This window comes from Salminus brasiliensis, chromosome 21, assembly GCF_030463535.1.
Source record: "Salminus brasiliensis chromosome 21, fSalBra1.hap2, whole genome shotgun sequence".
Lineage (NCBI taxonomy): Eukaryota > Metazoa > Chordata > Actinopteri > Characiformes > Bryconidae > Salminus > Salminus brasiliensis.
In genome coordinates, this window is record NC_132898.1 from 25,777,282 (window position 1) to 25,789,661 (window position 12,380).

Here is a 12,380-nt window from a genome sequence, read left to right on the forward strand (position 1 = left end):
ACAGACAGTAAAATGTGTTACCAAGCTTTTCTTTCCTATCCTGAGCCACTGGCAAAGATTGAGTAAAATAAGGGAAAAACAAACAGGCAAAAAGTCAGCTTTAATCATTTATCAGATGATTTGCAGTAATTACAAATTAAAAGTCCTGACCAGAGGGTCTACAATTTGTAACGAGAAAAAAAAAAACCCAAACACACACACACACAAAAAAAAAACACTACTGAGTCAGGACTCTTCCCACTACTCAAAGATAGCAGAACACACCCCGCTGCTGCTTACATATTGATTGCCTATTTGCTTGGTTCCACCTTATTTTTCATATGCCGGATCAGTGAATCCCTCTGTTAAAGAGTGTGAAGGATTTGGGGGTTGTCTGAGACTGACATGGTTGTACACTAGGGGGCAGTGTTCAAAGTAGAAGCAGCTCCAGTGCTTCAATGTACAATGAAAGAGTAGAAAAACTTCACCTTTCACAGCCTGAAGACTAAAGTAATAAGATTTAGGATCTAACTGACTCTAGATCAGCACCCTCAACATGTGGGCCTAAGTCTGCGCTCAACTGCGAACTGAAGGCAGTTTTTGAGAAGGTATCACGTCAATGAAAAGCTAGTAAAGCTCATGAACAGCATTGTTGATGTCAGTTGAGCGTAAAGCCACCCGTCGGACCAGTTTGAGAAAGAGCAGACAGTTTTGATACCAACACAGAGCTTTAATACACCGATATATTACACAGCCCCATTGATCATACAGATTCCAGTTACATGGTGGTGGTGGGTTCATATAAAAAGTCTCAGAAACCATTTCAAGTGCTGTGAGAGGGTCTGTATGTGTGTGTGTTTGTGTGTGTGTGTGTGTGTGTGTGTGAGTGTGAGTGTGAATTTGAACTGAAAGGATTCTGGAGGATCCTGTGAAAGGTGTTAGGACTCTGTGACAAGATTAAGGTTAAAAGAGCTAATATCAAGGGCCTGAAAACACATGTACCAAAGTTTGCATTTTTTTTTTGTAATTATTATTTCTTTGGGCTTCAGATATAGAGCCTCTTTGAGCACTGGTGTGAATGTGTGCTGTTGTGGTGCATGTTCACATGTGTCTATGGTTGTGAGTGCAATTTGTATAGGGTATATTCTAGGAGAGGAAGCCTGCTTGCTCTATGAAGGCCAGTGATTACATTGGGAAAAGAGAGAGATAGAGAGAAAGACAGAGAGAGAGGGAGAGGGAGAGAAAGAGAACTAGAGAGCGAGCGATAAGAGAGATAGAAGTACATAAAGAGGGACTGAGGGGGGGGAAGAGGGTGGTGGGAGAGGGAACAAGGCCAGAGAGGGTAGAGGGTGGTCAGCAGTCCCCCCTGGAGGTCTTCAGCAGCTGCAGGTCTCTGCTGACGGCTTGGCTCTATCGTTCCTGTCCAGCTTGATGGGTTCTGGGAACTCGTTGTACAACTCCACTTCAGTTTCCTGAGGAAACAAAACCACAGAAGAAAGGGCTTAGGGTTAACCACACTAATGCTCCAAAAACGTATTAAAAAGCCTTTTTCCCTGGACAGTAGAGACAACAAAATACCCTTGATTTAGGAAGAAACAATGAATGAGCAGGTGTCCCAATACTTTTGTCTATGTAGTGTATTTAGAATGAGCTCTGTAATGCTTTTATATTTATTTTTTTAATTACCACAGTCACATAAAAGCTACATCTATTTATTTTCTCAATAAAATCAACTGAGGAGCTACTTCAGCCACTATTATTAAGAAACCCTCTCAGTATGTAGCATTCATGAGGTTATACCTGTCTACCTTTCCACAGTGGATCAGCTAGTGCTTACACGGCATACCTGTTTCAGTGCATTGCGTGCAATGGTCTGGAAAGCCTGTTCTACGTTGATGGCCTCCTTGGCGCTGGTCTCAAAGTAGGGGATGTTGTTCTTGCTCTGGCACCAGGCTTGTGCCCTCTTGGTGGTTACCTAAGAAACACAGAGGAGGCGTAAGAGACTCGTTCTTTCTCTGTCCTCCACCCACACACACACAAAATCAACACTAGTAGCTCCATTTGTGAGCATCATTTGGCCACGGACAGACAATCCCAAAATTTAAAGCTGACTTACTGTGCTTTCACATTAGCAGGCGATAAGTGACCAGTCATTTTCCAGGTCAGTACGCACTTTGTAGCCCAAATTTAGCAACAAGAGGCAAACGACACGCCGACAAATCAAGTTGAGATTCTTTAAACTTTATGCAAATGAATGTTGCCTAAATGATCCTAAATGATTTGCTTCAACAAACACTTTGGAACAAATCTAGACACGGAGGTCAGAGGTTCCCAGCTTCTGCTCCCTTAACTTTCCCACAGAGGTTCCCACTGGCATTTCATGCTTATTGTCAACAGTGTGTTGATAAACATGGAAAAGAGGCTCATTTGGAATTTACTTATTAAATACACATATTTAAACAAACAAACAAAAAATAGCGAAAGTCTTTGTTTGGATATTACAATTTCTTGTTGTAAGCTGGACCTCATACACGCCCATGAGACAACGCAAGCAGCCTCAAGCACACCCACAAGAGACAAATTTGGGGTGATGTATATGGCTTGTTGGCCTGTTGGTGTGAACACGGTAGTATGATGGGATAATCTAAATTCCCCCTTTCCCCAAATGTAGTCAATGACCAGTTTTGTGTCTAAAGTCTGCTGTTTGGGTTTGGGGGTAAGCCTCTATTACTAGTCAGCTACAATTGCCTATTAGCTCCAGTTCCCAAAAAAAGCTAAACCAAACATGTCTAGGTACCATGGATACCATGGTGTATTTTGTACAATTATTTCATTACAATTTCAACAACTGAGTGATGAAGACATTCATATATCATACAGTTCTAGCCTCATCATTTTACCAGTCCCCACTCACAGCACCCACCTGCCGATTCTCTAGGTCGATTTTGTTGCCGAGCACCACGAAGGGAAAGTTCTCCGGGTCACGTGGGCTGGCCTGAATCAGAAACTCGTCCCTCCAGCTGTCCAACGTCTTGAACGTGTTGGGTGCTGTGACATCAAAGACGAGCACGCAGCAGTCGGCGCCGCGATAGAAGGCCACGCCAAGAGACTGGAAACGCTCCTGACCCGCTGTGTCCCAAATCTGCAGCGAGGAGACAGACACACTGTAAATCAGAGCCTGATTTGCTTGAAATCTGAACAGTTATGTTGATCTTTTGATCTGAAACATTCAAATATCGGCTCGGCTATTTCAGCAAATGCCTGCATGGCTTACCTATGCAAACTATGCAGAGAAGCTGCACTGAAACCAACGTACACCATCTGTACTGTAAGCTAGTTTACATCAGTACACTCAGTACACCTCTTTCAACCAATCAAGCACTTACGAAGGTAATAATTAGACAGATTATGTGGGGTTGATGAGGGTTGTCTGCAGGATGCTTGATATTCAGAAGCTTCACAAATATGAGAAAAAGCCAGATGTACATTTCAATGAATTTCCTGCAATAAGTGCTTGGGTCTTCAGGCATGCTATTTTAACAAGGTGTTGAATGAAGGCGATTGCCATGTTGATAAGATGTGAGTGACAGACTTCCTTCAGAGCCATGTTAAAATAATTAAGCCTATGATGATGCCTATAATTTCAGTAGTAATAAAGAAAATCTCTTTCTATAAACACTATTTTATTGAAAAAAGGTCAACAAAAGTAAAAATCTAAGGTATTTTTCCTTCTTTTGTTGGAGCAACGGTCTCTACTGCCCAAAAAAGGCTTTCTACTAGATTTTGGAGCATTGCTGTGAGGATTTGATTGCATTCAAATCTGTGAGGTCATGATGTCACCTATTCCAAAAGTATGTGAACACTGTTCCAGTGCTCCACAGCTCAATGCTGGGGCAGCCCACACCTGGCATTAGTCATGATGCCAATAGGTTCATGTTTATTTGCTCCAGAGTCTCCTATTCTATCTGCAATACTTCTCTACAGCATGTGTGCGCACACATTTGGACACGCATCAGCAATGGGTGCTTAAAGCACTTAAAATAGCTAAAGCATTCATTAAAGGTGTGTCCACAAACATCTGGAAAAACAATGCATGTATATTTTAGGAAGTCTGTCTAGGGGAGTTTTGTTTTCCACATGCCTGTACATACATGTACACACATACACATACACATAACACACACACGCGCACACCTCGTTAAATCACTTTTGCAGAAACCACTGCAAAAAAAAAAAGGAACCTGGGTGCAGCCTATCAGAGTAAAGTAAGTGGGCGGGAAGGGGAGTGGCTTATGTTATGCATGGGTCCACATTCACTTTTTTTCCTAAATAAACTCTAAAATGATTTTTGGGTTTTATTTTGCTACTAGATAGTCTAGGACTGTAAAGATGAGTCCTTTTGTGATGCAGTTCCATACCTGCATTGTGACGAGTCGATCGTCCACCATCACCTCTTTCGTCAGGAAATCGGCTCCTATTGTGGCTTTGTATTGATTGCTAAACTTTTTGTTCACATACTGGTTCATCAGCGAAGTCTTTCCCACTCTGCGGAGACATGCATGCACATAGTGTTTCAAACTCAAACCACATGGTAAAGAGGAACTGAAAGCTCAGCAGAGCATCTTCAAACACAACAGATGCCAAACCGAGAGGGTGCAAAAGAACTTGCACTCAAGAGCTACAACCAACATAACTGATGTGTCTTTTGTTAGAGGAATAACCTGTTAAGAGAGGAAATCTGAGCCAGGGTCAAATCTGACCATAAACAGGCAATGAGATCTGCAGATTAGAGTCTGACTGAACTGATCTGGGAGCAGCTTCTTGTTCTTGGTTACAAAAAAACTGAACCAGAAATATCCTTTTTAAACAAAGATGCTTTCTGAACCCTGGCGCTTATGCTTGTCTTTTCAATTTGAAACTTCCATTTCTGACTCAGGCCACATTCACAAATCAAGGCACTTCAGGATGGTTGGAGACTTTTGCATTTTGTTTCTGCTTGGACCTTGCTAGGACGGCCTGACCTGGCCATGCTGGCAGTTGTTGCACTTGTAAATTATTTTCTGGACAGTGAAACGCCTGAAAGATATTTCTAAGATCATTTTAAAGCTTCAGAAAGCTCTTTGAATCCCACAATGGTAATAACCCTTACTTTACCAATTGAGAGTAAACCAAAGTAAATGGTTTAAATACCGGCTCCTACAAAATCCCCTAATGACATTCTAATCATCTGCAGCTAACAGGCTGCACCTTATTCTAATTAGTAATGCATGTGGGGGTGTCTTAACCTTTTCCCTCACAGGTGAATAGTATTTTTATTAATTACATTTTACAAATTAATAATAGAAAAAAAACGTCTTCACTTTTATGTGTTTCGTTAGATTACCACCACCCCCCGATAGTGGTTTAATCGAAGCTCAAATGTCCATATGTTTAAATATATTTATGGGGTGCCCTAACTTTCACATGACTGTATACAGCAATACAGTCATGTGAAATCAGTACACAAAGTTTATCAATTTATTGGTCATTGCAACATTATTTAGAGCCCTTCCTTTGTACATGTTTGCTGTGTGTTTACAAGAGGAAGACTAACTTAATTGCAAAGAACGCTGATGTCATGAGTTTGAAATCCCCGTGTTGCCACAAGGTCATGTATGTCAGATACTCACCCTGAGTCTCCAAGGATGATCACTTTCAGTAGAACTTTCTTCCTCGATGTCATTGTGTCACAGCTACAGAAACAGGAAAGATCACAGTGTGAGCACACGACCATTATGTCACAGGTCAAAAAGGGGGAACACGTTGTGAAAGAGAACATGTTTTCTGACAAGACAATAAAGAACCAACCAGGAACATGAAGACTGAGTGCTAACTATGGAGGTAAATATAATCAAATGATGATGGTCAGGAGCTTTCTACACAACCCAAGTCAGGTTCAGACAACAATAACTAGCCTAAACCGGCAGGATTTCTTTGAACCAACCACACACTACTGAGTTAAGTGACTTATGCTTCATAGTTACTGTTGCGAGGCTGGACATGCTTTATAGAGTCCCACTCAACCTCATAAGAACCTATATCAAACGACCTAGAACTTTAAAGCGCACCCATTGCTGACACACAGCTTATATAGTAGTCTGGGTAAAGAAGCACTGCCAATTGAATAGGACTCTCTGGAACAGATCAACTTGAATCCATTGGCCCAATACCTAATGCCAGGAGTGGGCTAGAGGGGTATAGAGCCCCCCCCCCAACATTAAGCTGTGTTCTCAGTTATGATGGCGCTCTACCCAATACTTTTGATAGTCCAACCTGACTAGTTTTAAACAACTAGACCATCATTGGATGGTCAACAGCAAGGTTCTTGTTAGTTTGAATATGCACAGGTTGTCCTATCCCACAACAGTAACTAGGAGGCCGAGTCCACTGGACTTGTTTCATTACCTGGCTGTTAGCGTTGCACAGCCAGGTGAAAACACCTAAGCTGAACAAAACCACCATACTACACCATACCTTCCATGGGAACCAAATGAAACTTGCTCTCCTAGAAAGCAAAAGTTGAAGCTTGAGGCTCGATCACCAGAGGCACAGGAGTAAGCACTACATGACTCCACCCAAAAAATAACTAAAAACAAGCAAAGTACACACACTTACCATGATCTGTTAGCAAAGGTGGAGCTTCTAGAACATGCTATTTCAGGATTTTATGTGCATTTCAGTCTAAAAGGTATCTGTAGTTAAACTACCATTACTGCTGCTGCTACTACTATGACCCTGCACAGACAAAAGAACCCCATTGTGTAGGAAGCACTCATGCTCCTGCTCTAAATCTCAAACTGGTCATGTGTTCTCTCTCTCTCTCTCATTCTCCATTACTCTCACCAAAGTCACGAGGAGTGTGTGTGGATGCTCTCCCACTCACTCACTCACTCACTCCCCATCTCGCTCTCGGTCTGTCTGTGCATAAAACGTACATATCCACCTCCATTCAAAACTAAGGCAGTACGAAAAAGGTTTGGCCAGCACATACGAAACTCCCGCCTGCTCAACTGTAGCATGTAAAGCATGTCAAGTGCAAGTCTTAAAAGGGTGGTTCTTTAAGGGTTCTTTACTAAAGACAACGCTTGAACCGTTCTTTTTTTTCTGGATTTCTATTGTCCCATTCCAATGGTAAAGTATACGGCCTCAACTACTAGCACAAGGTCATCTACACCAATCAGCCCTAACATTACAACCATCAGCTTAATATTGTGCAGGTCCCCATCGTAACCTGTTGAGACATGGACTTTACAAGACCTCTGAAGGTGTCCTGTGGTATCTGGCATCAAGACATCACCAGCAGACCTTTTAAGTCTTGTAGGTTGTGAGGTGGGGCCTTGATGGATCACATCAATGAGGCCTCGAGCGCCCATGACCCCATCACAGGTTCAGTGTTTTGGTTGGTAATGAGCACTGCATACCTGGAACACTCTCAGCAGGCGGCTCAGATCCTTGAATACCCATTTTCTATGGTTTCAATAGTGAACCTGTTACATTAGTTATTTTAAGAACCTTGTAAAAATTATCCTATGCAGGGCCTAAAAGGGTTTAGCAGAACATTTATTTACCTCACAACATAAGGATTGACTAGTCTAGAACACTCAGGTGTAACTCTGGTCAAGCATTTTAACTACAGGCAGCTGACCGGTAACTCCAACGCATGTCAGAAACAGCTCAAATAGATAAAAAACAGCAGATTATGAACGGCTTATAAAACCATTTCATATAATTTAGCATCCACATCAGTCAATAGTCAATGATCTTTCAGTTTCCATATCTGACGAGGAAAACATTCCATCCTGCCTTCTCTGCTGTTAGGTCAACAGGCTGTGCGTGCAACTCCTAAATACCTGTGTGAGTAAATAAAGCCATGTGCACAACCTCACAGGGCACAGTGTGTCCAGCAACGGCAAAAATCTAAGCAGCAAACGAGCGAGGACAGAGTGACTTTGGCAGCAAAGAGAAATGCTTCAAGCCGCAGACATATCAGACTCTCTGGCACAACACGCAACCCATATGGGGAATGCCATCAGCTCAGTGACAAAAACATACTGCTCTAAACTGCAAAACATATTGCACAACAAGGCCTGATCCATTCCTGGAAGACAAGTACAAAAAAAAAGGGAGACCCTAGTGTGCTAACTGCTAACTCTAAGAACACTAAAGAAAGGGGAGAGAACCATTTCTGTTCTTATTTACTGAAATTTAATTACATTTCAGATACAAATGAATTTGTGCATGTAGTCTCGACAAAATTGCTTCACAGCGGGGCATTTATTCATTTACTGAACTGATTCTTTAGGGCTGCTAAAGTTACTGTGTATGGTTTATTACATGCTGAATTTGAATGCAAACCATGGTATCTTTGATGTGATCGCTTTTAGCATGATTGCTACTTCCCCAGAACTTCATTCACCCTTCAAACATTTCCATAGAAGGCCTGATTTGTTGTAACATGCAAAATGACCACTGATTTGTCAATCAGTGCAATTTAGGTCCACAACTGTCCTTACAGCGGCTTTGAAACGACCTGAAACTAAAAGTTCTCTCACTGAAATACAGGGCGTCCTGTTCTAACTGCCCAAAGGATTCCAGGAAATGAAGCTGGATGCATGCTAAACTGCAAAGCTCGGAGCTGTACTTTTACAAAGTTAGGGTCGAGGAATGGTACCTGCAGACAGACTGAGCTAATACAGCCCAGATATCTGAGAGCACCCCCCCCCCCCAAAAAAAAACACAACAAAACACACAAAATGAATGTAGACGCCGGAGCCACAGAGAGTCAAAACAAGGTACGTTCTGAGAAATGGCCCTGAGGTGAATAATAACCACAAGGACTTGACTGGAGAAGAAATCCCGACATGCCCGCTGTTCAGGCACAATACAAGAGCTGCTGTTTTTTTTTTTTTTTTTTTTGCAGAACTAGTTTAGCATGTTTAGCTGCGTCTCAGCCTAATGTACATGCCAAACAAACAAGGATTTGTGTTTTAAATAGAGATACAATACATGGACAAAAGTATTGAGACACCTGCTCATTCATAGTTTCATCCGAAAGCTTTTAGAGCACTCCTGAGAGGATTTGACTCCTCCCAGAAGTATTGTATGGAGAATCAACAATAATATCAGAGAATACAGTTCCACTGCTCCACAGTTCAATGCTGGATGCATTCATTAGAAAGGGTGTCCACAAATATTTGGACACAAGTGTGTCACCTTTTCTGAGGAAAACGGTGCACAATGCCAGTTGGACTGGTACTTGCACCAGCATGCCTTTTTTATTTTTCTGACCTAATCCCACCTTCTTCAATCTGTATCACAGGGCTAAACAGACACTAATGCTGATGTAAAAAGGTAAAGGTAAAGGTGCACGTATTTGTCACTGTACAGTGTACACTGTACAGCAAAATGTGTCCTCTGCATTTAACCCATCTGTGGTAGTGAACACACACACTAGTGAACTAGGGGCAGTAAGTACACACACACCCAGAGCGGTGGGCAGCCAACTCCAGTGCCCGGGAAGCAGAGAGGGTAAAGGGCCTTGCTCAAGGGCCCAACAGTGACAGCTTGCCGAGCCCAGGAATCGAACCCACAACCCTGTTATCAATAGCCCATCGATCTAACCGCTGAGCCACCAGTGTACACTTAGAGGTGAAACAATACGAGAATCCACAACAAATATAGAAATGTCTGTATGCTACAGACACTGGAGTATTTCTTTGATCAGCACAACTGAACTTTTGGAACTGAACTACTTTTGGTCTGGATGAACTCAAGGGCAGATTCTGTAGCACATCTGAGGCCAACAAGAACCTGCTCAGTGTCCTTTTCAAAGTTGAGTTCTGTGCATTCTCAATCATGCAAACCCTGAACAACTACAAGACCTGCAGCCAAAAGGTCAAATAATGTTCTTTCTTCTTCTTCTGAAACATTGTCAAGAATGCCACATTTTTGTAATAAGAAAACTGGAATTTGTAAAAAGAAAACGTCTGTAAAGTCCAACATCTCCTTCCACCACTCTCTAGGTTCGACTGACCTACATTTCCTATAAAAAAAAAAAAATAATATGCAGATTCTCCAAAAATGCTCCCCGAGCCTCGCTGCACTCCATCCTCAAATTAGCATGAGCATCAACAACCGCAGTGCAGCCATTACCCACTTGTAAGACCCCGACCCCAAAAAACACAGCTTTACATGCCTCATCTGCCAGCCTGAACGTCTGAAAGCCGCACAAAAATTATATTATGCCATTAAAATTAAAAAATAAATAAATAAAATCAGTGTCACTTTACAGAACATCATTCCAACACTGCAAAGACTGCTGCACTGAAATCTCTCCATCAGATAACAGAGATAACCGCCTCTCAATGCTACAGCATGCTTCCCTACCCAAGAAAGAAAGGCCCTGGTGTATAACTAACAGTGTAGGGAGTAAATCACAATCCATAGCTGTTAGCTAATGTGGAGAAAATGCTCACCCTGGTGGAGAAATGGCATTTAAATGCCTACTGACTGAAAGCACATCAGTGCTAACAGGGAGAACTGCCTGCAGAAAGAGAGGAAGAATGCACGGTGTGTTCTGCCTTACCAGAAAAATGTTTTGACTGCAACAAGTGCAATCCATGGATTCTGGTTAAGTGTAGCGGCAAACAAGGAAACACTGAGTTTGGACTGTGGTGGATTTGTCCGGCTGCCTTTTCAAGCTTCTGTTTTTCGAGGGCCGCTCTCAACTGGGCAGTGAGCTGCATCCACTGGACTGGCATACCTTCCCCAATGCTGTTCACTAAGGATGTAACACTTTCAATACAGTATCAGGAAATCCTACCAGCTTTTGTGAAACACAATATCTAGGCATCTGGGTGCACCCCACTACAGTACAGTAGGCACAAAGGGGGTTGGTGTATAATATGGTAAAAGCTATGTTAAAAAGACTGAGCTATTTTTTTTATTGAATATGTGAATATTTAGTAAAAAGAAAAAGAAAAAAAGACAGAAATAAGAAATCAATGCCTGAGAAGTTGGAACAGGCAAGTTTCAACAGACTGTATATTCATAAAGGGAAAACATGATGATAGGAACTCAAAATGAATTTTTCATATAGGCGATAAAGTAGCTAGACTGAAATTCGTGCTCACAGCTACGTCTGCTCAGAACTCGTAGCTGAAAGCATTTGCAGAAATTTGATGACTGACAGCAAAGTAGGGCAGTAACCTCAGCAGCCTTCATTAGATGCTCCACTCCGCATCAGGACAGCCATGATTGTTGAAACAGCTCTACTGACAGCTAATACAGGTTTCACTCCATTCAACATGCATGGTGAGTGATAGGGGTGTAACAACATACTACTACTAACTGGATTAAATTGACGATACTGGCTTCATGATATTTGAAATACAATGTGAATGATGAAAAAAATTTGTTGGCTAATGAAACAGGGCTATTGCCTTAGATATCATTATTAATAGAGCGTCTATTCTCCACAGTGCAATGTTTCCCAGCCGATTTTGGATTGCAGTATCAACACTGCATCCCTAGTAAGCAAGACTCTGGGCTAATACTATGTAGCGTCATGTCAACTTCAGGAATGGACGTAAATGATTATCCTGGCTTTTTTAAAAGTTTGCTTTTGAATGGCAATACCAGCTATCTCCAGGATGCACGGCATGCATCCAAAATTATTTATGAGAGCTTAACCAATCTGATCACATAATTCCAGCCTAGAAGAATATGAACATTTTTAACACATGAACTTTAAATCTGACATTACATGTATAGCTACACTCCTACCAGCCTCAGCCACATCAGTCCAAGCATCCTCCCAGTAAAGAAAGGGAATGCCCTTTAAAAGTTCCAGTGGGAGGCCAATCTGTACATAAAATGCTGACATTACTTCAGATGGATTAGCACTGGGATCATGGAATTACATAAATGAACAATTCAGCCACAGGGAGCATTCTATCAAGACGTTAATAAGCAAGTCAGGGTACTTGCCGTTACAGAGGGGCACGTTATGATCACAAGCACCTATTATAATGTTGATCTTTCAGCATACTATAAATTCCATCAGTCAGAAGCTGGGCTAATACAGGATGTCAATATAGTCTGACTTTACTGACGCATTTCAAAGTCTCATCACCTTAAAACAGTGAAATCACACAGTGTATGACTTTCGGTGCTCAGCATTGTGCATACTGGATGTAAAAGGCTAACCTTTACAATCCTACATGACTGATTACATAAGCCTCCTGTATAGATGCAGTAAACTAACATGAAGCAACTATTCAGCAGATCAGTGCAGGGGTTACAGCCGTGCACATTCACTCACACGCTTCACAATACAACGCCTGCCATTCGCTGCAACGGTG

At 41.9% G+C, this 12,380-nt stretch overlaps 1 protein-coding gene across 1 annotated transcript in view; it reads right to left on the reverse strand.

Annotated features, from left to right (window-relative positions):
- Positions 1-688: 688 nt before the first annotated feature.
- Positions 689-12,380, reverse strand: part of rab7a (RAB7a, member RAS oncogene family) — a 13,449-nt gene continuing 1,757 nt past the window's right edge. The window contains exons 2-6 of the mRNA XM_072665926.1: positions 5,649-5,711; positions 4,398-4,524; positions 2,903-3,121; positions 1,826-1,954; positions 689-1,451 (exon numbers count right to left, since the gene is read on the reverse strand). Coding sequence (XP_072522027.1) covers positions 1,356-1,451; positions 1,826-1,954; positions 2,903-3,121; positions 4,398-4,524; positions 5,649-5,701 — 624 coding nt within the window. The 5' untranslated portion in view covers positions 5,702-5,711 and the 3' untranslated portion in view covers positions 689-1,355. The remainder of the gene's footprint in view (positions 1,452-1,825; positions 1,955-2,902; positions 3,122-4,397; positions 4,525-5,648; positions 5,712-12,380) is intronic.